The sequence below is a fragment of the Bubalus bubalis genome, chromosome 5, assembly GCF_019923935.1.
Source record: "Bubalus bubalis isolate 160015118507 breed Murrah chromosome 5, NDDB_SH_1, whole genome shotgun sequence".
NCBI lineage: Eukaryota > Metazoa > Chordata > Mammalia > Artiodactyla > Bovidae > Bubalus > Bubalus bubalis.
The window spans coordinates 60,652,442-60,680,407 of NC_059161.1; the positions used below are offsets into that span (position 1 = coordinate 60,652,442).

Consider the following 27,966-nt stretch of genomic DNA (forward strand, 5'->3'; position numbering starts at 1 on the left):
CTTCAGTGTGTTCAAGGATCAACTGTGGTGGGGGGGGCTTTTAAAATGTAGATTTGGGGAGTTTGGGATCTTCGTTATAAGAGGTCTGCCCTATCCTGGTGTGTTGGTTTACATAACACTTTGGGCAACTGAGAATTTCATACCCAGTTTCCTATTGTATCTTCCTGTTGATATCTTACATCATTTCGCTGTCACGGAAGACTGATTTCCTGTGAACTTGGAAGATGTATATGAATGAGTATTGGTTACAGCTGGGGAGAAATTAGCACATGCTTACTATAAAGTTTTCAAAATAAGGACTGCTGTTGAAATATCCTGAGTTTGGGGAGGCAAATCCTATAGGAGTGTGTGTGTGCACAATTCTGGAGCCTGGAAGTCTACGATCAAGGTGCTGCCAGGGCTGGTTTAAGGTGAAGCCTCCCTCTCTGGCTTGTAGATGGCCACCTCCTCACCACTGTGTTCTCAGACAGCCTCTTCCCTCTGTGCTCATGGAGAGAGAGTTCTCTGGTGTCTCTTCCTCTTCTTATAAGGACACTGGTCCTACTGGATTAAGGCCCCCTCCCTTAGGACCTTATATAAACTTCATTATCCCTGGGCTTCCTTTGTGGATCAGCTGGTAAAGAATCCATCTGCAATGCAGGAGACCTGGGTTTGATCCCTGGGTTGGGAAGATCTCTGGAGAAGGGAAAGGCTACCTGCTCCAGTATTCTGGCCTGGAGAATTCCATGGATTGTATAGTCCTTGGGGTCACAAAGAGTCAGACACAACTGAGTGACTTTCACTTTCACTTTCACCTCTGGCTGAAGTCCATGGGCTCACAAAGATTTGGACACAACCTTGCGAATGAACAACACCTCCCTACAGACTGTTTTCAAATACAGTCACGGTGGGCACTGGGGCTTCAACATATGGCTTTTGTGGGGACACAACTCAGTCTATAACAGTTACTATCAGAATTTTGATGTATAAATATTAATCAAAACAATTTTATATACATAGAAAAACAATTTCTCTAACAAAAATTATCCTCAATAGATGTAATCTGTTCTTATTTCTCTCTCATATGGCAATCTTCTATAATGTTTTTGCTAGTATTTTACATACAGATATCAATAAACAATGTGTATATCTATCTATCTGATTATACATATACATCTATATGCATTATATAGATATTTGTAGAGATTCATTAATATATGTTGTGTATATCTATCTAAATCTATTTCTACAGTATCTCTATAGTTGGATATATATAGAACATATCTTTATATCTCTACATATACAATGTGTATGTCTAGCTCTAGATCAACAGATTAATAAGTTATATAGAATGTACTTTATACTGAAACTTCAAGTTACTTTTCCCATCATCCATCAAATTGAATATAAAAGTATCAATATGTATTTTAAGGTGTCCCATCCTCAAACTATCAAATAACAGCCATTTTCTGAGACTTACTCTCTACCCTCGCTAAATTTACTGGCTCATCATTTGCGTTCATTTGTTTTTCACTTAACAGTCTTCCTCCTTTTGTGGATGAATAAAGCATGCCGCCTTTTCAACCTTCCATTAGGTCTTGTCCTCAGTTTTCTCTTAAAGTCTAACCAAAAGGCACTCTGTAAGAAGGAAAGAAAGAAAACGAAGAGACTTCCTTACCATGCCTGCTTCTCCCAGGAACGTCTCCCTTCAATTTGACACCTGTGAACACCATTAATTTGTATTACTTGGATTTGTCCCTTAAATATGTGTTTGTACTGCCTCAAAACATACGGACTAAGACAGAAGCTAGAAAATACCAAACAACTCACCAACAAAATGAAACTCTTTACTTAACTGAATCAACTGTCTACTTGACAGAATGACTTCTGCTTCTGCCATTTCGTTTGGATTTTCCTACAGGACAGCACATTATTACAGCCTGTATTTGCTAGGTGCCCTAAAAGAATGCTGAGGTAGACTCTGTCTGTGCTACAGAAAACTGGTTGAAAAGTGAAATTTGAGGTCTATAAAATTCTCTAGACAATTTTATTTACTTAAAAAAAAAACAATTGCATTTACTTAAAAAAAAATTTTAGCAAGTCATGTTTTGATATGAATTTTTGGACTTGATTGAATTACTGTTACAACATGACCATCTGATTATTTGTTTGGGGAGAGAGAGTAGAGAAAATATTTTATCTCAGAATACTTTATATATGTGTGTCTGTATACACACACACACACACACATATATATATATGTGAAAATATAGGAAATTTTATATTGGTCTGGTGAAATAACAGAATTTCTTCAGTACAGAATATTTTTCTGTAATCAGCATATCTCAAACAGTATTATTGCCAAAGATCAACTCATATAGATATACACACACAAGCTAAAAGCCCCATATAAGAATTCACTGATAGTAAACAAAATAAAAAAAAGATAAGATGCTGTGCTAACTAGTCCTCATATAAAACTCTAATGTGACAAAGCCCTGAAAGTACACACTATATTTATCTTCTTTTTCTGCTTGAAAAAGAAATTAAAACTGAAAATTTCACAACTTTATATGAGTACTAGTTACCAGAGCAATTTCGTTTTTACAATCAACCAAGGAAGGCTACCTGCCTTTTTTGAACCCCCTAAATTGTGTTCCCAGTTGGGTGTGTAGGTTTGGTCAGGATGATTTATACCCTTTGTTAAAATCAAACCAAACCAAGCAACTGGTCTGCCAGGTCCTTTCACTGTACAGAAAACAAAAAGAAAAAAGTAACACTCAGTGTGGTCCCTGCCTCCAGTCACCTGGAGCCAGGTAGCAAGAGGGAGCAACGGATCTGGCTTTAATGATGCTTCTGTTGAAACCACTTGAAGCAATGTTTTATTCAAGTGTGGTCTGGGAAACACTTGCCAAGAGAGATGCTCCACAAGAAATGGATTCTATGGTCAAGCAGGTTTTGGAAATACTGATTACTCTGTTTCCCTGTAGGATATTCTTTAAAAAAAAAAAAAAAAAACACCTTTTATTTAAATAAAAAATTTATTGAAGTATAGCTGATTTACAATGACTTAGGTGTACAGCAAAGTGATTCAGTTTTATATATACACATAAACAAATATATTTATAGATGTTCTTTATCAGATTCTTTTCCATTATAGTTTATTGAAGATATTGAATATAGTTCCCTGTGTTATAGAGCACATCCTTCTTATCTATTTCATATAAAATAGTGTATATCTGTTAATCTCAAAACTATCCTTAATGTGCCTTTGCCTATCATAAGTGCTGTAAACCCTCAGAGAAAAGCAGCCTATTTAACTTTATTTGTAAATAAAGTAAATAGGCTATTTTACTCTGGAGGTTTGTAGCACTTAATATAATTATTTAATATAATTTTAATAAAATATAAGCACCACTTCCTATATTAAGAAGAGGTGGCAAGAATAAACTGAACTGTACAAAAAAGATTTTGACCTGGATAACCACGATGGTGTGATCACCAACCTAGAGCCAGACATCCTGGAGTGTGAAGTCAAGTGGGCCTTAAGAGGCATCACTACAAACAAAGCTAGTGGAGGTGATTAAATTCCAGTTAAGCTACTTCAAATCCTAAAAGATGATGCTGTTAAAGTGCTGTACTCAATATGTCAGCAAATTTGGAAATCTCAGCAGTGGACACAGGACTGGAAAAAATTGGTTTTCATTCCAATCCCAAAGAAAGGCAATGCCAAAGAATATTCAAACTACCACACAAATGCACTCATTTCACAAGCTAGCAAAATCATGCTCAAAATCCTTCAAACTAGGCTTTAACAGTATGTGAACAGAGAACTTCCAGATGTTCAAGCTGGATTTAGAAAAGGCAGAGGAACCAGAGATCAAATTGCCAATGTCCATTGGATCATATAAAAAGCTAGAGATTTCCAGGAAAACATCTACTTCTGCTTCATTGACTATGCTAAAGCCTTTGACTGTGTAGATTGCAACAAACTGTGGAAAATTCTTCAAGAGATGGGAATATCAGACCACCTGACCTGCCTCTTGAGAAATCTGTATGCAAGTCAAGAAGCAACAGTTAGAACTGGTCATGGAACAACCGACTGGTTCCAAACTAGGAAAGGAGTATGTCAAGGCTGTATATTGTCACCTTGCTTATTTAACTTATATGCAGAATACATCATGCGAAATTCTGGGCTGGATGAAGCACAAGCTGGAATCAAGACTGTGGGGGAAAATATCAATAACCTCAGATATGCAGGTGACACCACCCTTATGACAGAAAGTGAAGAAGAATTAAAGCATCTCTTGATGAATGTGAAAGAGAAGAGTGAAAAAGCTGGCTTAAATCTCAACATTCAGAAAACTAAAATTGTGGCATCTGTTCCCATCACTTCATGGCAAATAGATGAGGCAATAATAGAAACAGCGACAGATTTCATTTTCTTGAGCTCCAAAATCACCATGGATGGTGACTGCAGCCATGAAATTAAAAGACACTTGCTTCTTGGAAGAAAAGCAATCACAAACTGAGACAACATATTAACAGGTAGAGACATTACTTTGCCTACAAAGGTCCATATAGTCAAAGCTATAGTTTTTCCAGTAGTCACGTATGGATGTGAGAGTTGGAAAATAAAAAAGGCTGAGTGCAGAAGAACTGATGCCTTCTAACTATGGTGCTGGAGAAGACCCTTGAGAGTCCCTTGGACAGCAAGGAGATCAAACCAGTCAATCCTAAATGAAATCAACCCTGAATATTAATTGGAAGGACTGATGCTGAAGATCCAATACTTTTGCCATCTGATGTGAAGAGTCAACTCATCAGCTGGGAAAGATTGAAGACAGAAGAAGGGGATGACAGAGGATGAGATGGTTGGATGGTATCACTGACTCAATAGATATGAGTTTGAGCAAGCTCTGGGAGATGGTGAAGGACAGGGAAGCCTGGCATGCTGCAGTCCATGGGGTCACAGAGTGGGACACAACTGAGCGACTGAACAACAACAACATTTCCTACACGGCAGTAAAGCATTAAATTGTCTTTGGTAGCATTCCTTTGGGCAATGTTAGTGTTCAGAATTTTAGTTTGGTCTGGAACTGATCTAACTTTTCAGTGATAGGAAAATATACAGGGTACTTTCCTTTGCATGATTAATATATAAGGTAAGGTAAGGAGCATGGTTAGTCGTGTTTGACTCTTTGTGAACCCATGGACTGTAGCTCACCAGGTCCCTCTCTCCATGGGATTTCCCATGCAAAGAATACTGGAGTGGGTAGCCATTTCCTCCTCCAGTGGATCTTCCCAGCCCAGGGATCAAACCCACATCTCTTGCATCTCTGCTTTAGCAGGTGGATTCTTTACCACGAGTGCCACATAACTGCGAAGCCCATAACTAATATAAGGGAAACCACAAAACTCTTCAAAAATCCCAAGGGAAAGCGATCATGACAAAGAGCCCACATGATTGCTCAAAAACATGCAATAAATGACACAATACCAGATATGTAGTATTGCCTTATTTTTCCCCCACTGCCATTAAACTGGTTTTTCAGCTGATTCAAACTTTGTGCATTACCAGCTGACCCAGTGGGATCACCACAAGCAATTTCATATGAATTTATTAGATTAAAGTAGTGGAAAGACTCCACTGTATACATTTACACGCCAAGATTCTGCACTGAGGAGACATGCATGCTATAGTATATCTACGTAATAATCCTTTAGATGCTGTTGTTTTGTGCCTTTTGGCTTTGGGGGTTGTGCTTGTTGCCAATACATCTTTGAGAAGATATCTGCCTGTGAAAATGGTGTGCATGTGTCAATATCTGATAGGAATGCCATCTGACAAATATAAGAAAAGCGAATGCGTTAGGCCAGGGGTTCTTTCGAATCCATGTTTTACCTGCGCTCTGTTGTACCAGGACACAGCCAGATGAGTGTTTGTCCTGTCCTTTGCTTCCTTCTAGGCAGTATGTTTTCTTGGCTTAACTGTCACCCTGAGCCTTGTTTTGGAGGGCAGAAGAATGCTTAGGTCATGGTTAGTTTTTATAGCCTCATTTAATGGAAATGGATCCTCTGGGCCCAGTCTATGCCCATTGCCTAAATTTAAAGTTCCCTTTCTTGCAGGTGGCTTAATTTATATTTGCGGATGGCACCGTGAATGCAAATAACCACACAGGTGACCTTTAGGAGGCTCTGAGAGCCAAACCAGTTGTCTGAGTGACTTGAATTCAGAAACAGAAGTTGACGTATTTTTAGCATTTCCACAAATACATTTTCTTGAGGAAGGAAAATGTTTAATTATCTTGTAGGTATTTTGGAAACACGTAGAGAGCTCATCTTGGAAAATGATCAGGTATTTCAATCCCATACTACCGCATGAGTGATATGGTAAAAGGAAAGGTGAACAGATTATAGAAGTACTAGGGTGAGCTAGCTGTTCCATCCATTTTATCTCAATCCTGTATACCCTGGCAGGTCTACACCTATACCTAAAATGAGAATATAATTAAGACTGAGTCATGACTTAATGTGAAGGAATATATGAAAAGAAGAACTTGTGTTTTCATGATCTGAGAGCTCTTGTTTGAGAGACTCTGCCCAAGTGAAATCAGGTAAATGAAATACCTGCCCTTTGACTACAGATGAGCTCTCTGTGTGCTTCCAAAATACTTCCTAGGTGATCAAGCAGTTTCTTTCTTTAGGAAAAGGGTACTTGTTGAAATTCTAATAATGCAAGAGACCCCTTATCTAGAAGAAACACTGAAGAAGCAGTCCTAAAATTTTTCTCTATTTGATCAACAGAGTTAATTCCATACACCAATGTATTTGAAACTACTGAAATAAGTTTCATTATTTCATTAAATAATTTAATGAAATTATTTAAACATCAACAATTTTGAAATGAGAAGAAAATGACTCTGATGGGGGAAAAGGACAAGTGAGGATGACGGAAACTTTGCACTCATGTTTTGTTCAATCAAACTCTGTGACATTCGTATCCTATTTATCCCCTGTTCCCCATAACAGAAGTCACTTACCCAACCCACCACCAAGTCTACTATTTGAGGGACAGTCTTGACTCTAATCAAGAGCTTCATCCAATATCTTGCAATCCCATACTGCTAATGGAGTCATTCTGATCGCTGGCACCCCAGTCCTGAAGACACATGTTCCTACTCATTCTACTGTACCCAGTTTTCTGTCTCAGAGTTTAAGGAACTTTATCCAGTCTTAAAGAATGGGTGCTTTTGGCTTTTTGATCAGTTGTAGGTTAGAAGTTATCTTCCGGAGTTCACCCTAGTTACCCAGCTATTGGACTGCCACATAGACTTGCTCTGTACATCTTAATACCTGTCACTTTGGGGGGCTCTGATCATCTCTGAATGATGATGCTTTCATCATACTCTGCACTGAATGCAAAGTAATTCAATTAATTTAACCATGATAACTGTTTTAGCTGTTCAACTCTGGTGCCTCATTAGTTGGAAACCAAAACAGAAAACTATTATTAAAGGAGAATAAGTAAAATTTCATATGATGAAACCTATAAGAAATATCTTTGAAACCTATAAAGTATACATTAGTGAAGTCGCTGAGTTGTGTCTGACTTTTTGTGACCCCATGGAATATAGCTTACCAGGCTCCTCTCTCCATGGGATTCTCCAGGCAAGAGTACTAGAGTGGGGTGCCATTTCCTTATCCAGGGGATCTTCCCGACCCAGGGATCGAACTCAGGTCTCCCGCATTCCAGGCAGAGGCTTTAACCTCTGAGCCACCAGGGAAGGTCAAAGTATACATTCAGTTCAGTTCAGTCGCTCAGTCGTGTCCGACTCTTTGCAACCCCATGAATCGCAGCACACCAGGCTTCCCTGTCCATCACCAACTCCCGGAGTTCACTCAGACTCACGTCCATCGAGTCAGTGATGCCATCCAGCCATCTCATCCTCTGTTGTCCCCTCTTCCTCCTGCCCCCAATCTCTCCCAGCTTCAAAGTCTTTTCCAATAAGTCAACTCTTCGCATGAGGTGGCCAAAGTACTGGAGTTTCAGCTTTAGCATCATTCCTTCCAAAGAAATCCCAGGGCTGATCTCCTTCAGAATGGACTGGTTGGATCTCCTTGCAGACCAAGGGACTCTCAAGAGTCTTCTCCAACACCACAGTTCAAAAGCATTGGACCAAAAAAAGAATGAACATTGAAACTTGGCTGGAGTTCCTGGAAGTCTTTATCTATATACACTAGAACAAGGGAAAGAAATAAAAAGACATACATACTGGAAATAAAGTAATGAAATTATTTTCAGAAGCATGGTTGTCTCTGTAGAAAAATCCCAAGGAATCTATTTTTAAAACCTAGAGCTTATGAGCAAAGTTGGAGGAGACAAAGTTAACGCTCAGAATCAATCATATTTCTGTACACTAGCAATGAAGGACAGGAAACTGCAAACAAAAGTACTTAAAATAGTTTCCCAAAAGGCTCAGGTATAAGTCTAATAAAACATACATAGGCTCACTATGATAAAAACTACAAAAAGGTACAAAAGAAATCAAAGAAAAATAAATGAAAAGACATATCATGTTCATGGATTTGAAGACTCAACATAGGAAAGATGTCAACTCCCTCCAAATGGATTTATAACTTTAACATACTTCCTATCAAAATACCAGCAATACAACCTGTTTATAAAAGTATTTGGAGAGGAAAAGGTGTAGACTAGAGCAAGATTTTTGAAAAAGAACAAAGGTGAAAGAATCACATCTCCTGATTTTTAAACTTACGATATAGCTGCGGTAAACAAGCCGGTGGGGTTCTGACAGAGACAGGTACCCAGATTAATGAAAGAGAACAGAGAATCCTGAAACAGACCCACTGAAATAGGGCCAACTGATTTTGACAAAGATGCAAAGACAATTCAATGGAGGAAACACAGACCTTTCAACAAATGGCATTAGAACAACCGGATATCTACAGGCAGAAAAATGAGCCTCAGGCTAGACCTCATAACAAAGAGAAATTAACTCAACATGGATCATAGGTCTAAATGTATTTTTTTTACTTTTAAAAACTGAGATATAGTTGATGTACGATATTATATGTTACAGGTATACAACACAATGATTCACACTTTTTAAAGGTTTTACTCCATTTATGCTGCTACTGCTGCTAAGTCGCTTCAGTCGTGTCTGACTCTGTGCGACCTCATAGACGGCAGCCCACCAGGCTCTGCCGTCCCTGGGATTCTCCAGGCAAGAACACTGGAGTGGGTTGCCATTTACTCCATTTATAGTTATTGTTAAAAAATTGGCTATCTTCCTTGTGTCGTAGAGTATATCTTTGTACCTCATTTATTTTATACATAATAGTTTGTGCCCCTAAATGTGAAAGCTTTTAGGAGAAAATCTTGGTGACCTGAGTTTCGGCAAAATGTTCAAAACCGAATTAAACAAATACAAACAATCCAGTTAAAAAAAAAAAAACAGGTAAAAGATTTGAACAGATCTTTCATCAAAGAAGATATATATAAGCACATGAAAAAATAGTTAACAACACTAGCCACCAGAGAAAAGTAAACCCACAATGAAGTACCATTGCATATCTATCAGAATGGATAAAATAAAAAGTATTGATAAAACACCTCTTGCCGGTGAGGATGTGGAGCAACTGGAATCCTCGCACACTGATGGTGAAAGTGTAGAGCCACTCTGGAAGACAGTTTGGTAGCTCCTTATAAAGTTAGACACATACTATGGATTTGCCCTAGTAATCCCACTCTTGCGTATTTACCTTAGAGAAATGAGAACATGTGCACCCAGAAGCCCACACGTGGATGCTTACAGCAACTTATTCCTAATTGCAAAAATATGGGAACTAACCCAAATATCCTGTAACAAATGAATGTATAAACAAATCGTGTATACCCATTCAATGGAATACTCCTTAGCAATAAAAAGGAACAAACTACTTATACTTGCAAAAACGCAGATGAATCTCAGAGGCATTATCCTGAATGAAAGAAGCTGACCTCTAAAAGCTATAATACTGCATGATTTTTGTGACATTCTCAAAAAGAAGAAGCTATAATGACAGGGACGCGATCAGGGACTATTTGACATTATAGATAGGGGTGGAGGGGTGTGTGGTTATGAAAAGGTAGCGCATGGAAGTCTGGTGAGGTGACAAAACTGTTCTGTAACAAAAATGATAAACTCATTCTCCCCAAAATGCACTGAGAATTACAAGATCACATCCAGACGGAAAGTGCAGAAATGTCTGTGTTAACATGTAAAGATGAGTTGTAGGTGACTGTGCCTTTAGAACACACAGACTGGATTTTTTTTCTGGGTTTTTAAATTCCTTATTCTGAAATAATCATAGACCTCAAATAAACTGCAAAGAAAACAGTACAGAGTGGTCACATATACCCACCCTCCAGTATCCCCTTAGGTAACCTCTGACATAACTACAGTATATTTTTAAAACCAAGAAATCTACATTGGCATATTTAACCAGACTACAGAAAGAAGCCCAAGGATAAACATTTGAGGAATGTCAGGATACAGTCATACAGAGAATTAAAGAGAACTTTTAGGGAATGAAAGGTAACTTTTGCTGCCCTACATTCTGATTGTATTGGTGGTTACACAAATCTATATATTGTGTAAAAATTCACAAAAGCACCAGAAAAGTTCATTTTTACTGTTTACCATAAAAAAGCTAAAAAGCCATAGCACTGGAATTTCATGTTAAAAGAGGTATATATATATTTGCTATTTAATGTGCAGCAAATCCCTCCTACTGGAGGGGGAGTTTTCTGACTCCTATTTAAAATGTGAAATTGAGTAATCAATTTAGACTGGGAATACAAAGTGATAGCTTACCAATGTATTATTTTTGAAATATCTAAGAAAAATTTTGGTTCCCATACACATACACATCTCTTGGATGTGGAAAAGTTATTTAATTCTTGGAAAAGTTTTGTCTGTTAGTTCAGATACAAATACATGAATGATTTTAAAATAAAACTCTAATAAGTACATTAATAATCTGCTTAAGTGCTTGCGGGTATTCAGTTAAGTTTATAAAAGGGAGTAAATGTTTTTAAAAAACTTCTAAGTAACTAGCCAAAATCTGCAGATTTAAAAATGACAACAAAATATGTATAAGTTGATCTTATGAGCTCAAGAAAAAACTGGAATTTTGACTTTGTAATTTTGATCTATTGAATATAAATTTTAAAGCCCCAAATAAACTTTCTGGGGAAAAGGAAACTTCATTGATCAGGGAAATTGTTGAAAGACCATAGAGTCCAGGACCAAAAGACAAACTAACAAGACTAAAAAGGGCTACTTAGGAAAAATCAGTGACTTGGTTTAAAAAAAGAAGAAAAAAGAGAAATTGAAAAAAATTCTCAAGATTCTCTCTGTAACCTAAGCAGTGTGACTATAAAATTCTATTGAATAAGTAAAATAAAATATAGAAACACTCAATCTCTCAGTTAAACCAAGGTGAAGAATACCCAAAGTGGAGAAAACAGGCCTGTTAAGAGACAGGCCCAGAGAGCTTCACTTACAGAAAGTCACAGAGTGATACATGAAGGAAAAAAGTTCATTAAGTATCATTCATGGGTCTGTTATTTTTCAGGACATTGTTACTATTTAAAGCATAGTTGACCCTTGAATGACTGGAACTTGAACTGCATGGGTCCACTTACATGTGAGTTTTTTCAATTAATACATGGATTACTACACAATCCTTGGTTGAGGGAATCTGTGGATCCAAATTCTTGGATCTGAGGACTAACTATGGAACTCGAGCATCCCTGGATTTTGATACCCATGGAATCAAATCCTTGCAGATAGGATGGGGCAAGGTGGGGCAACTTTTTTTCCCCCAAAAGATTAAAGCAAAGTAAACAACTTTCATGGTTTTTGCTCTATAACCAGAGATAAATAAAGTCCAAACTAGATATTCTAGTAATATCTAGTGAGTTAGGAGGATCACCTGACTAGGAACTTGAAAATACAGGTTCCAGGCTTAACCACTCCTAAGAAAGTACACAGTCTTCTCAGATCTGCAGCCAGATTTAAATGGGAATAATAATCGCTCCTTTGTCTGTGTCACAGAATTTTTATGAAGATCAAAGAGATAATAAATGTGAATTTTGAAAAGTGTAAATCACTATATACACAAGGTATTATTATCATATTTAACTGATGCAAATGAAGAGCTCCAAAGGAGTATTAAATCTATTTGAATATATTACATTGTGAAAAGACAAGACTTTATTTTCTGTGAGCATTCAAAGTATTTGTGCTTTTGATTATCTCCTTCCAGTCTAGCTCAAAAGCAATCATTTTCTTATTCTTTTGCTTAACGTCTTTTTCTCTTCCATCCCCTCATGCTCTATCACCCTGTCCCCAAAAGCTTCTCTCCAAAAGCAGTTAAAACTTAAAAATCAAAGATACCTCTCCCCCACCACCCTTTTTCTGCCAAGTTGTGAGTTAGGAAGTTACGTCCAGAGAGTGCAGAAATATTTGTATTAAATGGAAGTATGAGCTGCTAGCATTTTGGCTTGGATTTTTTAAGTCTGATTTAATTTAGAAACAATTATAGGCTCAAAAGAAGTTGCAAAACAATAGAGAGAGGGCTCATATCCTGTCACTTAGCTTCCCCTCAACAGTAACATTTTACATAACCATAGCCCATTCTCAAAACCAGGAACCTGCCAGTGGAAAAATTAACCAGACTATGGAGGAAAGTGAAAATCACAAGTTGGAGGAATGTCAGAATTAAAGGGAACTTTTAGAAAAAGAATGATAAAGACCAAGAGTCAATGGGCTTCAAAGTGCCTGGGTCAAGTGGAAGGAGTGGGACTATGGTTTGTTAGGAGAGAGAAGTCAAGAGTTCACAGACCAAGTGTGTAAGGAAGAACCCGTGAGGTTCAGAAAGACACATTTCCTCCAAGTTCTCAGGGTCTTTTTTTTTTTTTTTTTAATTTAATTTTATTTTTAAACTTTACATAACTGTATTTGATTTGCCAAATATCAAAATGAATCCGCCACAGGTATACATGTGTTTAAGATGATATAAGAACCGTCATTCATTAGCCTTACATTGCTGCTGCTGCTGCTGCTGCTAAGTCACATCAGTAGTGTCCGACTCTGTGCGACCTCATAGACGGCAGCCCACCAGGCTCCGCCATCCCTGGGATTCTCCAGGCAAGAACACTGGAGTGGGTTGCCATTGCCTTCTCCAATGCATGAAAGTGAAAAGTGAAAGTGAAGTCATTCAGTTGTGTCTGACTCTTCGAGACCCCATGGACTGCAGCCTACCAGGGTCCTCTGTCCATGGAATTTTCCAGGCAAGAGTACTGGAGTGGGGTGCCATTTCCTAGCCTTACACTGATGCTGCTGCTAAGTCGCTTCAGTCGTGTCCGACTCTGTGCAGCCCCATAGATGGCAGGCCACCAGGCTCCCCCGTCCCTGGAATTCTCCAGGCAAGAACACTGGAGTGGGTTGCCATTTCCTTCTCCAATGCATGAAAGTGAAAAGTGAAAGTGAAGTCGCTCAGTCGTGTCCCCATGGACTGCAGCCTACCAGGCTCCTCCATCCATGGGATTTTCCAGGCAGGAGTGGGGTGCCATCGCCTTCTCCGAGCCTTATACTACAGGTTCTAAATAAGAGTGAAGAAGAAAGAACAGTTAAAATGTATGCTATACGTGAGGGTTTAAACTGAACTGAACCCTACTGAGGTTTTTCACCCATAACGTATCTAATTTTCACAAGGTTGATTCTCCCAGTGGTGTCTACCCACCAGCTGAAGTGTCTGGGCAACCACACCAGGAGCAAATACCCTGGCGGGCAGGGAGTGGCATTACAGTATAGGGAGGGGAAGAATCATAACACCAAGGGATTAGCCTTGAGAGGTGTGAATGTGCTTAGTTGCTTAGTTGTGGAGCAACTAAGTCATGGAGCCTGTCAGGCTCCTCTGTCCATGGGATTCTCCTGGCAAGAACACAGGAGAGGGTTCCATCTTCTCCTCCAGGAGATCATCCCAACCCAGGGATAGAACCTGTGTCTCCTGCATTGGCAGGCAGATTCTTTTCCACTGAGCCACCAGGGAAGCCTCTATCCTTGAGAGGAGAAAATCCTAATGCTTTTGGCAGGTGATGAAGTAAAGCCCATTTTCCCAAGTGTAACATTATCTGTTTGCCAACAGCCAGGGGCGCATTTTCCTTATAACTCCAAATTCTTGAAGCAGCCTAGGTCACACTTTATTTCAAGAAGTCACTCATACCAAGATGTATGAAAAGCAAAAACACTTTCAGTGTTTCAGTAAAATGAAGTGATTTAATTTTTATTTCTGTTATTCTCTCTGCTCTAGACAGAATCACTCATTCACTTGATAAATAACTTCAAAGTTCCTCTGCTCTCCTCAGAATCATTCTCCACAAGAGTTGTGTAAAGAGTTGGAGAAAAGCCTAATGTATGTCTTTGATGCTCTTTATGTGATCTTTACATTTTGACCTTGTTTATATTTTCAGAAGCCATGCGTGGAATTGTGGAGTTAGTCAATAATATAATCCAATCATCAATACGATACAGACTTCTTGTTTATTAATACATGATTAAAAATGTATATGATAAAAAGATATCGACTGGAGCCGAGTGTGTGGATGACAAGAACAATTATGGTTCGGGCTCCTAATCACTATGTGAGCAGTACACCCCCGCAAAAGTCAATAGACTGTTTAAAAGTCACAACACATCCTGTTCTTCTTCTTGTTTTTAAATGGAAAGTCCAGCAAATGGGACTTGTTATCTTTTATTTTATATCTGGGTTTACATTGGTAACTTTAATTCACTGAAGAAATATTTATTACCCAACCACCCTGGCTCTGGCCCCATAGTCAGCTCTGATGATACAGAAAAAATTTCTGCCCACGAGGGACCATGCTAACTCGACAGCATGTGAATCTCCAAACTAAAACGAAGTATGTGAGACTAAGTGTATCAGTGTTTTACTGTTCTCATATGAAGATCAGTCAACAGTAAGCATGCAGCCGGAGTTGTTTTACCAACGTGATATTGTTTTAATGATGGCAGCAACTCTTCTCTGATTTTTTTCTTCTGATAGACACATTTTCCAGAGGATGTGGAGATTAGGGGTTGACTCGGTGGCCAGGGAATCCAATAAGGACTGGCCATCTGGGTACCACAGCTGGACCTCTGGCTCTATCAACCAGTCAAGCTGCCCAGATGATGTGATTATACTTTTTTAAATAAAGGTATAAAGTTGGCTAAAAACTCAACATTCAAGAAACCAAGATCATGGCATCTGGTCTTATCACTTAATGGCAAGTAGATGGGGAAACAATGGAAACAGTGACAGACTTGATTTTCTTGGACTCCAAAACCACTGCAGACAGTGACTGCAGCCATGAGATGAAAAATTCCTGTCCATCACCAACTTCTGAAGCTTGTTCAAATTCATATCCATCGAAGCTCCAATACTTTGGCCACCTGATGCGAAGAACTGACTCATCAGCAAAGACCCTGATGCTGGAGAAGATTGAAGGCAGGAGTAGGGGACAACAGAGGATGAGATGATTGGATGGCATCACCGACTCCATGGACATGAGTTTGAGTCAGCTCTGGGAGTTGGTGATGGACAGGAAGCCTGGTGTGCTGCAGTCCATGGGGTCCCAGAGTCGGACATGACTGAGTGACTGAACTGAACTGAAATCATTACCATCTCTGTCATAAATCCTAAATCCAGTCATTTTCAAATAATCCTTTCATAGTCATTCTGAAGTTCTTTCTTGGTTTGAATAAAAGTATACAGAGAGATACAGGCTTCACTAGATAAGGTCAGGCAACCGCTCACTAAGAAACCTCCCCGCATCAGTCCTTCCAATGAATATTCAGGACTGATCTCCTTTAGGATTGACTGGTTTGATCTCCTTGTAGTCCAAGGGACTCTCAAGAGTCTTCTCCAACAACCACAGTTCAAAAGCATCAATTGGATTAAAGACTTACTGAAATTTACTTTTGAATGTTAACCTGTATCCTACAACCTTGCTACAATCATTTAAGAGTTTCCGGAATTTTTTAGTTGATTCTTTCAGACTTTCTACATAAATGATCACGCACGGAAATGATCAGTAACAGAAAGAGTTTTATTTCCTTCTTTTCAATCAGTATCTGTTCAGTTCAGTCACTCAGCCGTGTCCTACTCTTTGTGACCCCATGGACTGCAGCATGCCAGGCTTCCCTGTCCATCACTAACTCCCGGAGCTTGCTCAAGCTCATGTCCATCGAGTCAGTGATGCTATCCAACCATCTCATCCTCTGTCATCCCCTTCTCCTCCTGCATTCAATCTTTCCCAGTTATCAGGGTCTTTTCCAATGAGTCAGTTCTTCACATCAAGAGGCCAAAATACTAGAGTTCCAGCTTCAGCCTCATTCCTTCCAATGAATATTCAGGACTGATCTCCTTTAGGATGGACTGGTTGGATCTCCTTGCTATTCAGGGGACTCTCCAGAGTCTTCTCCAACACTACAGTTCAAAAGCATCAATTCCTCGGCACTCAGCTTTCTTTATGGTCCAACTCTCACATCCATACATGACTACTGGAAAAACCATAGCTTTGACTAGACGGACCTTTGTTGACAAAGGAACACCTCTGCTTTTTAATATGCTGTCTAGGTTGGTCATAGCTTTTCTTCCAAGGAGCAAGTGTCTTTTAAATTTATGGCTGCAGTCACCATCTGCAGAGATTTTGGAGTCCAGAAAAATCAAGTCTGTCACTGTTTCCATTGTTTTTCCATCTATTTGCCATGAAGTGATGGGACTGGGTGCCTTGATATTAATTTTTTGAATGTTGAATTTTAAGCTTTTTTGTTAAATACATACATATTAAGGATTGTTATACATTCTTGGAGTATTGACCCATTTATTATTATGTAATGACCTTCTTGGGCTTCCCTGGTGACTCAGTGGTAAAGAATTCACTTGCCAAGCAGGAGACACGTGTTTGATCCCTTCAGGGTTGGGAAGATCCCATGGAGAAGGAAATGGCAACCCACTCCGGTATTCTTGCTTGGAAAAGCCCATGGACAGAGGACCCTAGCCAGCTGCAGTCCATGGGGTCACAGGAGAGCCGGATGATGAGTTAGCCACTAAACAATAACAAGAATGCCATTCTTATCCCTAAAAAAAAGAACAGAATATCCAAGGACTGTGGAACAATTATGAAAGACGTAACATGCACAATGGAAATACCAGAAGAGGAAGAAAGAAAGGAATAGAGGCAATATTTGAAGTAACAATGACTGTTGTCAGACACCACAGATCCAGGAAGTATGAGAGTATTTTTCTCTGACATTTGCAGCAAGGAACTAGTAGAGCTCCTAGAAATAAAACTCAACGGAGGTATGAGGCCTTGACTATGACTGGCTCTGGCTGGAGTTTTTAACTCTGATTTGTCCAGACTGAGCCTCCAGGAATGTGTTAATTTCAGTTCAGTTTCCCCCAGAACTGGTTCCTGAGAAGGTTTCAGCTCTTGAACCTTCATAAGTTGTGACTGTCTGTATCTGTCTGTCTCTCTAATTTCAGACACAGCTGTTTGCCCTATGATCTCACTTCTCTGATGAATCTAAGGAGAACTGATTTTTCAGTTCGTTCATCCTTTACTTGTTAGGATGGAGTGGTGACTTCTGAGCTTTATCCATGCTGGATTGTAATCATTGGCTTTTGAATATTCATTTTACCTACCTCATACTTCTTGGAAATGAATCTGAATAAAAGGCTATAGATTTAAGTACTGACGTAACAGAATTTCCTTCTGCTCTTTACCTTGGATCGCTGAATCAAGGGTGACCATTAGAATGGTCTGTTTTATCTTTGTTCACCACTATGTTTCAAAGACCCTATGATACTGTGACCTGGGCCAAAAGAGCCTTTGAGCAAAAAATGGAATTATTCTGTAAATAAACTGAGAGACAAATGGATAAGCAAATAAGTAATTTCTTCACATCCCTTTTATCCAAAATCTATTGACCATTTAAAACATTTAAAATTTTTTAATTTTAATTTAATTTTTTTATTTTAATTTTTTTTATTTTAATTTTAATTTAAAACAGAAATGTTTAATATCAAAAGCCAATCAAAAAGCATACAAGCAAATAAATTCTCTATTTGAAAGGTAAAGAGAATACATATTAAGCAGTAGCAAGCAGCAGCTGATTTGAAAATGTTTTAAATGATATATCAAAATCCAGGCAGGTACAGTAGTTTTCTTCATCAAGTCTAAGCTCCCCTTCAAGCCTCAATGAGGTGTTTTTGCTCCCTTTCTCTGTTCTCTAATAAATCTCCCAGAGAGATTTTGTTTGAAATGAGACATTTACACCATGTCTTCTGTACTTCATGCTCCAAGTGCAATGTGTGCTTTTAAAAGCAAATCTTTTGGTTTCTTTGGTTTGTGCAAGTTTATCCACATTTTCCCTTGTTCTTCTTGTCACATCTGGCACAGAATTGTCCTGGGCTGCCCGAGGTTGAGGGGTATAATATGGAGCTCTTGAGCCAGGACACAATTAACCACAAGATCAATTCTGGGCCATGTTCTGAACTAAACAACTAAGCTAACCTGTGGCTGTTCTGGTTATTCCCCAAACAATTAATTGAATAAAATAATGCAGCTGGATTTTTCATCATATAATATCACACAAGGCAGCCGTTTTTACCTTTATCCATACTGTATTGAATGAGTACTTTAAAGTTACATAATTTTTTTTTTTTTTAATTCAACTTTTGTGCAATGGAGGACAGGAGGAATTTGTTCTGTGATGCCTAAAACATCTAGGATTCAACTGAATGGCAGAGATCTTAGCCACCTTTTGGTTAGGTCAAACCAATGCACTGGTGGTATTTGCAAACATCTGGAAACAAGACATAAAAGTAGATTATTACATAGACTCATGCATATTTATGTCATTGTGCATGCACATTTGTGCAATAGTACATATTAGTTCCATGTATTTTAGAAGAAAAGTGAATGACACTCTTTCACTAATTACTGTCATTTCATTTTTTTCTTTTAAATATCTTTTCTGGAGACCAAAAAAAGCTATAAAGACTGAAGGAAAAACCATAATATCTCTAGCAGGTTATCGTCATTGGTCAACACATTTCCTGATAAGAGTAATTATCTCTTTGCTTGCTTGTTTGTATATGTGAGAGATTTTTGTTTCACTTTGTGATACACCTGTACTGTGATGGATCTGAGCATGATCATTCTCCAGCAATACCATCAAACACTGAATGTTGAGAAGAAATGAGATGCAAAGTTTTAAAACTGTGTGTATGTTAATCTCTTGGCTTGGGGTCAATATACTTCCAAGTCAACCTGACTTGATGACCACAACTTAAATGTACAGTTTTCCTCCTAAAAACTAATAGCCTGAGTAACTGGACAGAAACAGATCCAGTTCCTTCCAATTTCAGTTTGACATTGTGGTTCCTGCTGTTTACAGACCACTGGGATTCAGGGAGAATCACACATGAAATACAGTTTAGGACAAATTAGTTGCAGAAAACTCACTGTGGATGTTAGAAAGTAGATTTTGTACTGCTCATACAACATTTGGAGAAGCAAACGTCTTTCAGAACTGCTCTCTGACACCATCTCTCCATGACTGTATGGTAAAATCTTAGTTTTCTTGATTCAAAAGTATTATCTCTATCATATATCAAGAAGTGAAGTCTGATGACATAAAGGCACTTTATCTAATTAAACATTTCTCTTTTAAGTCACTAAACAAATGATCAGAAGAATGTGGATTACAACACCTTTTTTCTTTGGAAAAAGGGAGTTGAAGCTTCAAATGGCTCCTTTCTCTGAAAACTTCTGTCATTAAATTTTGTACACTGTTAATCCATTATTATAATTAAAAAAAGTGTAACCAGGAAGGCTAGCTACTTTAAATTTTCCATAATTCTCAAAAGAAACAGGTTGTTGCAGGCCAATTTGGTGAGGAGGGCCTGAAGGACACAGGAAGAGTCATGTATCTTTAAAGTCTGTATGGTACTCTTATAAACCACTCACCCATTTTCTTTGAGAAAGACAGAAGGGGAAAAAAAGATAAATGCTCACAGGAACTGATGATATCACACCGTGCAGCTGCTAATGCATATGGATGTGTCATGCAAATGTCCCCAGCAGAAACACATTCTTTAGTTTAAACCTGCAACCATATTCAGCAATAAAAGAGTTTCCAAATCAAATTGCTGACTCCTTTTTTTTTTCCTTATCAAAACATCCCAGCATACATCTTACCAGGCAGAGTAAATCAAAAGAACCAGCTGGAGTTACCAACCCTTGTTTTTCCCTGGATATCAGGTGTGTGCTGCAATTTTGCAGAACAATTTGTGAGCTGAAATAAGGAGCAGTGGTCCACTCAACTCAAAATGAAGCCATTTGGGCAATGATTGTGCTACCTTTCCAAAGGCCTTATCTTTGCAAAGGGATATTATAATTTACCAACTGATTGGTTTTTTCCTGAGGAAAGATAGGTGTTGATTATTGATTATACCTTTATCTGAATTAAAAAAAAAAAAAGATCTAGAGGAACTCAGAGGCATACTGAGTAATAGAACATTGTCTTTATCTTTTCTCTTCTTCTAGTTTTAAATTTTGCAGATCCTCTGATAAGTTGATAGAAGTAGATTCAAGGGAAGGACAGGGGGAAAAAAAGGAGACTACAGAAAAAAAGAAAAGAGGTGGAAGGAATTTGGGGAGCTATCTTGTCACATTAAATTTTCTAAAGCATCGCCATAGTTAGAACATATAGCTGTGAATTTATTGCCACATATACTTCTCCTCATGTTGCGACTGGGTATTTATGGAAAAGTTCTGTATTGGGGAATGAAAAATGTCAAACAAGAAACTTCAACTGTTACCTGGAGGGGATGTTAAAAGGTAACTTGGGAGTGATTCACTCCAACTTTTTTTTATGGCTAGGAGAAGGAACACCACTTTGACATTTTTTTATAGGGATGTATGCTGAATCTAAGCACTTAGAAGAGCGAGGCAGTTGAGATTAGATGAGGAAAGAGAAAATGAGTACGTATCTGGGAATTAACCCGCATTGGTGCTCTACGGGGAGGCAGGCTAGGCACTCACTTCGAAGGCACCACTCTGGTGAACCGCCATCAATTCTGAATGAAATTACTTAGGGTGAAATTGCGTATCTGCAGGTGGCATCGTCTGCTCTCCGCTCCGGGTTTCTTGCTTCCCACGGCCGGGGATGTGACTGACCTGACTGGAAGGTCGCCCCTTGGTCTCCAGAGAAAGGGCCTAGGGTCCTAAAAATAGCCAGTAGTTTCCTGCGCCCTAGCCTTCTGAGCTCCAAGAACCCGGAGAGCCCATTCCTATTTCTCAGGCCGGGGGCCCTGGAGTTTGTGATTTCTCCACGGGGAGCCTCGGAGGACGGGGAGGACGGGAGGAGGCAGGCTAGAATAGGGAAAGCAGTGGTGGCTCGTTCTCTCCACGCGGATGTTCGGCCACCGCTTTCCCTAACCCAGAAATCGGTCCATTCAAAAAGCCCCGGCTCAAGCCTGCAGCTCAAGCCCAAGGCAGGCTGGGTAGCAATGGCCTTGGGGGGAGAAGGGGGGGGGGCTCTTCCTTCCCCGTTCCCCCAACTGCCCCGCCCATGGTCAAGTCACATTAAAGGATGCAAGAAGCCTGCTCCAGGAGCCGGTCCTTCACTCTTTGTCTTTGTTGATTTCCTATACACCTATAGGCGAGGAAAAAATGTTCACAGGGAGAGCCTACGATGGCGCTGTGCCCACCCCTCCCGCTCCAGGACGCAGGCGATTCTCGCTCGCATCTGGCAGCGCGCGGCTCATATACATATTTCGAGGGGGAGGCCGGGCGGCTGCTCCATCGCCGGGTCAATGTGTTAATTAAAAGTTGGTCCGAGTTGGTCAGCGCGCAATCCCAGATGTGCTTAACAGCATGCAATTAACACACGAGGCAAATCTTTTTGAAGATACCAGCATTGACACCCACCCCCCCACCCCAGCCCAGGAAACTCCACCCTGCTCCTGCCCAGAACGTGAAATCGCTACGGCATATAGGGGAAAAGTCATTAAAAGACGTAATTCAATATGGGCCGCTGTTTCTTGAAGGGGGTCGGGCTGGGGGGAAAAAAAATCCTAAATCTATATATTTCAAAAATAAATAGCAAATTGATTTTTTTTCCCTGCAGGACGTGCCGGCACAAGATCCTTTTTCCCTGCGTTCCCACCCTATGTATATTAAACAGCGGGCGAGCGGCGGCCGCGCGGCGCGGTGACCTAGCGAGCGCCGGCAGTCCCCGGCCTCTGCGCAGGTCCCCGCGCCGCCGCCTCGGGCGATCGCAGACGGGCCTCTAGCAGCCAGATTGGTTTCTCCATCGAGGGATAATTACTGCATGTTCGCTTGCCTGGCGTCCTTTTTCAAAAGTACCGGGAGCGCGGGCGTGTGTGTTGATAGAGTCATCCTACATAAAATATATTGATAAGAAAAGTAAAAGTGTTGGTAGAGACACTTAATATGATCATAAACCCCAGAGGAGAAGCCGATCCAGATTCCTATTGCCCGAGGCTGCTTCTGCCGTCTCGCGCCTGCCCGCAGTTTTTCGCCCCTTGCACACAGTTCTCCGGCCTCCAGGAATGTTTGCTTCTATTAGTCTTTTAATTAGGGTTGACTCATTTAATGTGTCCCCCTCCCCCATCTTTCAGAGCCAAACAAAGACCCCGCTCTTTTAGTCTCCCCATTCTCCTAAAGGGCACACACACGGGCACGCGCGTGTACACACACACATATACACACTTTCACTCACTCACTCCACTCTGCAACTTCCTCACTTCCTGGGACTCGCGGAAGCCCGCTGAGGGCTTGTTGCTCCACTGGCCACCTTGATGCCACAAATAAACTTCTTGGTTATCATCCTAACCTTGTGTCTCAGGATGGTTTGGCTTTACAGATGACATGTGACTCTGTCACCACCACCACCCAAAAGGGGACAGGGGTAGACATTCTAATCAATCAGTTTTATATGTCGTATCTAAAGGGCGTGCCTTATTGATGACAGCTAATGAAACAATGGATCTGCAGTATTTTGGTTATTTATCTGGTCCTTCTAGAAACCTAGGAGAGAGAGAGAGAGTGATGGACGGGAGAGAGAAAGGGGAGGGGAGGCGAAAAGAGAGGAGGTCGACTACAGATCTTCGGAAACGTATCAGATTTGTTGAGTGTCAACTTGAAGAAGGCAGCCTGAGCCATGATTTAAACACGGGCGGTATCACTGTGAACCAGTGGCCCACGGTCGTCCCCCTACCCCCACTCTGCCTTCCTGCTGCTCCCTTCTTTTCTCCCTTTTGTAGGATACAGAAGGTGAATAATGAAACCATTTTGCTAATAGTTTATGAGCCATGAGATTGGAAATGTATATGGATAGACCGGAGCACCAGACTAAAATCATTTGAAAGAAGCGTGAGGCTGGGCAGAGAAAGAAACCCACCGTGTCCTCTTCCCCAGCCCGGAGCGGAATGGGACGGGTGAGGTGGCCTCGTGCCTCTCCGCTCCATCCGAGGGCAACCGCCTGGCCCATCCTCCCTCCAGCCTCTCACCCTCTTCATCTCCCTGAGAGCGAGATGAATCGGGGCGATGGCAAGATAGCGCGAGCGGGAGATAATCGTTATCATCAGGATTTTTCTTCCAGTGATGGGATCTAAACAGATCTATCACACCGGGCAGCTTTTCCCGAGGCAGAAAACAATAGACGTGAACTTCGCGCTGAAAACAGCCACCGGGATGCTGTCCGTACGTCTATCTTTTCTGTCCCCATAGGGCCCGTTCCCCTGGTACGAACACCCAGAACCTTCGAGAAACGCCGCAAACACCCACTTGACTTCCATGCTCGACCCGCAAGGAGGTTCTCACCCGCTTTCTTTGCGGAGTCACTACCGTTTCAAAGCCTTGGGCTCCAGGGGACGGATGCAAGGGAACTTGAGGGATGCAAGGAGTGGTGGGTGGGGTCAAAGGTGAGTCGCTGGCCTGGCCACTCTCTCACCGGTCCACAAAGGGGGCCCCAAAGCCTGGGGAAATCCTCAAAGCCGGGTCGGAACAGCGGCCCAAGCCAATGGCCCGCAAGAGACCGCCCCACGTCTGGCCCAGCGTCCGGGGGAGCTAGGGCGTGCGGGAGAGGGCGGGGGCGGGTCCCCTGGAGGCGCAGGCTCCGGGGCCGGGCTCAGCAGCCGGGTCAGCAGTCCGAGCGGGAAGGCCGGGACAGGTACGTAGCCAGGGGAACGCAAACCAGGAGCGAGTGGCCCGGGCCGTCCGGGCCCCGTCCAACTCCCGTCTGGGAACACCCGTAAGCTGGCTTTGACCGGGGCAGAGGAGCCACTCTCCCCCCGCGGGCTCGTGACCCTCGGGGCAGCAAGGGAAGCGCAACCCTCCGGCAGGCGCCAGAGCAGCGCGGGCTTCGGGTGACTCCGAACGCCGCGCTCACCCGCCTGCGTGGAGTCGGGGGACGGTGGGGGCACCCCGCGGAGAGAGCGGCCGCCGGAACCCTCTTAGCACCTCACTCTTGCCCCTCGCCTTCCAAACTCGTCTGGATTCTGGGATAAGGCAATATAACTTTTCCGTGCACGCGGGAGGTAACCGGCAGGAAGTGGTATTAGGAGAAGCGGGAACCGGGTAGCAACGCCCCCATCCCCCAACCGCGTAGGGGACCCCCCCCTTCGGTTTTCTCCAGGGGGTCGGGGTAGAGGTGAGACAGTTCTGTTTACAGGGACGGACGGTGGTACTAGGCGGGGATAAGGAGCGAAAAGAAAGATCACCGCCGCTCTCCTGATCCCCTTTTCCTTCGCCCCCTCCGCGCCCCCCAGCCCTGAGGCCGCTTTTAGTCCCTTCGGATAGGCTTGGCACCCTCCTCTGCAGGCCTTGTGTTGAATGTGGAGACTCCAAAGAGAATCCTTTCCACCTGCAGACCCTCCCCTGCGGTGTCCTCAATTTCTCCACCCCCCGCACCCAGCCCTATTAGACTTATCCTATGGGCTGTGGTTGGTGTTGAGACCGCCAGGATAAATTAAGCTAGGCAACCTCTTGAACTGGCGAGTTTGGAGTGGAGAGCTAGTGTCTGTCGTCCCCGGAGGGGTTTATATTTGAGAAAGCACCTGGAATAAAAATGAAAATCGTACTAACCCAAATCACCGTTCGCAATCTGGCCCAAGCTCAAGGAAAGGGGGCGGGTGGGCGGCGAGTGGCGGTCAGGACGCACAGTCACTGGGAGGGTCTCTTCGGTCGGCCGGTGTGCGCGGGCTCGGCGAAAGGCGGCCGGCCCCCGGGGAGCTAACGAGGACCACCCCCGGGCGCCAGCGGGCCGGGCGCGCTTCCCCGGAGCTTGCGGCCCTCGGCGAGTGAGGACGTGACCCCGGGGCCACGCCTGCTTAACCCCAGCGGCTTGTGGCCGAGGGGTCGTGAAGTTGCGGGGGGGAGGGGGTCTTGGTATCCCTGGAGAGTTACTGTGGCCTTCGGATGGAAACCTACAGGCTGGGAACTCCCTTGTGCCTTCTGCACTCACCCTGTCGCCGTTCCCTTCAAACACAGGGTTACCTAAACTCTCTTCCTGGCGTCTCAAGAAAACCCCTAATCCTGCCAGTTTCCCGCCTTCCTTCCGTCGCTCCCGTGATCCCAGGGGAAACCCGGCTCCTTGCTCCCTTCCCCCTTCTCCAGCCAACTCCTAGGATCCTTACTCTTCGGGCCTTTGCCCTTCCCAGCTGGTGCCTCTAGTGCCTCGCTGGGGTGCGGGGGGAGGCAAAGAGGCGGAGTACACCCCTCCTGGCAAAAATAACAAAACTACTGGAAATCGGAGTAAAACTACATTCCACCCCACCCCCATCTGTCCCCCTCCCAAATCCTGCCAGCAGAGTGGCTGTGTTGGGGGAGGGATTGGTAGGAGGGAGGGTCATCCCGGGGAAGGGGAATCCGGCGCAAATTTCCGCGCGCTACTCTCATTTGTCAGTTGATTCCGTCTAAAAGTTCGCTATTTATAGGCTACACCCTGCAGCCCGAATCCCCGCGCCCGCTTCCTTTGCAAAGTGAGAGAAGTCCTCGCGGCGCCGGGCGGCCCGTCTCGACCGCGTCCCGTGATCGGTTTGGTTTTGTTTCTGCCCTCGCATCGCGGGCAGCCCCGGAGCAGGACGCGGGGAGCAGCCCCGAAACCACCCACTCGCAGTAGTTGAGAGAGCGGCTCTGCAGTCCCACCATGTGAGTCCGCGCCTGACCCGGCTCGGCGCGCGCGGGCTGGCGGGCGGCCGCGGGGGCGGCACGGCCGCGGGGGCCGCCGCGCCGGAGCCCCCGGGGGGCTGGCCTCCGCCTCTGCCGGTGCGACCTCCGGCTGCTTCCTTCTTCCTCCTCCCCCCGCCTTTGATTTCTCGCTTCTCACTCTTTTATTTCCGCGCTTCTCTGACTCCCCTGCTTTCAACTTCCAGCTGAGTTTGGGCACATACAAAAAAAACAGAGGCGACTGGCCTTTACGTGGGAGGCGGGGTGGGTTGGGCGCGTGTGTTTCCTACCGTAGAAAACTCTGTGGGTCTGGGGGAGGGAGGCGCGTACGGGAGCGCGCCCGGTAGCTGGGACGGGGGGCGGGGGGGTAGGGGGTGGGCGAGACGCGTTGATCGCGAGACCTTTCCTCTTGTCTTGGCACCGACCGACCGCAGGATGGGAATGCAGTGTTCGTGAAGCTTCTCGGTTGGGAGCCATCCCTCTGCGATGGGGGCTGTGGGGGGGAAGGACAAGATGTCTTAAAATCTAGGAACCGCGCCGGGCGGAAAGGAGGGAAGAATGTGAGCGCTGGCAGAGGGTAGTCGGGAAACAGCGTCAAATCCCAAATTTAAGATAGAATTGGGGTCTGCGACACCCTTCCCCTCCTCGGCTGTGGACAAGACTCGCTTGCGGAGACAGCAAGGGCGCAAGCTTGGGGATCGCGGAGGTCCGCGGGCCTTGACCTTGTCTCCTCTTTCTACCTGCCAACGCCTTAGACGATGCTTCTGTGCTTTAGAACCTAGAAGTCGATGAGGGCGGGGAGCAGGGAGCGGGGCAGGTTGGAGAGGTGCCCCGAGCCCCGGGCGAGTGGAGCGCCAGACGCGCGCGTGGTTCGGGGAAGGGCTGTGCCCTCTGGGCCGCGACCAGGCCGGCTCTGCCGCGGGCGCGCGGCGGCGGCCATGAGACTCGCGCAGGGCAGTTCAAACCACCCTTTCCCCCTCAGAGCCCAGGCGCGGCATTTGGGGGGGTGGAGAAGGTTATGACTGAAAATAACCCGGGGCTTGGATCCGTTTGGCTGGAGATCTGAGCTCCAGCGCGGAGGTGGGGAGAGGTTAAGAATCCCCGAGCGAAGAACTGCGACCTCTCCTGTGGCGCGCTCAGGGCTCTGGCCCCCGCTGATGAATTTCTTCCCCATCACCGATTTCTCCTCTCACGGTGGAAGTCCCTGAATCCCCCTGTGACCGCTCCCTCAGGGCGCTCAGTCTGTCTGTGGACAAAAGTGGTAGGGAGCGAAGACCCAGCCCCGGTCTATGGCAGTTGCACAGGGGGAACCCGACTTTCCAAAGTATGTGCACTCAGGGTTCCCGGCACAGAAACGGGGTCTGAGGTCTGTTTCCGGCTCCAGTCGGTCCCTGCTTCACTCCTGGGCTCACTCCGCAAGGACAATCTGGTTCAGACGGGACGGGGGCCACCCCCAACTGGCCCGGAGCTACCCGGATTCTCACCCCGGCTTGCCCAAAAGAGCTTTCAGAAACTCGACCGCCAAGTTAAAATCAGAGGCAGTTTTCTTCTGCTGTCTCTGGGCTGCATGTGGGGTTATGGGTAGATGGCAAATTTATTACAACTTTACAGCCGGACACTAAGCGGCGGGGACCTGTACATGTCGGAATTAG

At 43.4% G+C, this 27,966-nt stretch overlaps 2 protein-coding genes across 6 annotated transcripts in view; one reads left to right on the plus strand and one right to left on the minus strand.

The window, feature by feature from the left end:
- Positions 1 to 1,471: 1,471 nt before the first annotated feature.
- LOC123333724 lies at positions 1,472 to 26,296 on the minus strand. Its single transcript, XM_045165893.1, has 3 exons — positions 26,168 to 26,296; positions 25,232 to 25,769; positions 1,472 to 1,699 (listed from the first exon to the last, which is right to left on the minus strand). The coding sequence occupies exons 1-3, from the start codon at positions 26,294 to 26,296 to the stop codon at positions 1,602 to 1,604; spliced, it is 765 nt and encodes a 254-aa protein (XP_045021828.1). The 3' UTR covers positions 1,472 to 1,601.
- ESRRG (estrogen related receptor gamma) overlaps positions 26,060 to 27,966 on the plus strand; it is a 693,861-nt gene continuing 691,954 nt past the window's right edge. For 4 of the 5 annotated variants that reach the window (XM_044943185.2, XM_044943193.2, XM_044943188.2 and 1 more), the window contains exon 1: positions 26,060 to 26,296. Coding sequence is in view for 1 of the 5 variants with exons in the window: in XM_044943190.2 (XP_044799125.1) it covers positions 26,295 to 26,296 (2 nt within the window). In the remaining 4 variants the exon portion in view is untranslated. The remainder of the gene's footprint in view (positions 26,297 to 27,966) is intronic. The other variant, XM_025287266.3, reaches the window with a different exon arrangement.

What these genes read in the sequence shown, in the direction of transcription:
- LOC123333724 (XM_045165893.1), bottom strand. Translation starts at nt 26,296, where the DNA reads ATGGTGGGACTGCAGAGCCGCTCTCTCAACTACTGCGAGTGGGTGGTT. An exon ending in CAAACCGATCACGGGACGCG is followed by an intron (nt 25,770 to 26,167) that starts GTCGAGACGGGC and finishes TAAGGATCCTAG; the next exon opens with GAGTTGGCTGGAGAAGGGGG. An exon ending in GATTGCGAACGGTGATTTGG is followed by an intron (nt 1,700 to 25,231) that starts GTTAGTACGATT and finishes TGGTGTTCACAG; the next exon opens with GTGTCAAATTGAAGGGAGAC.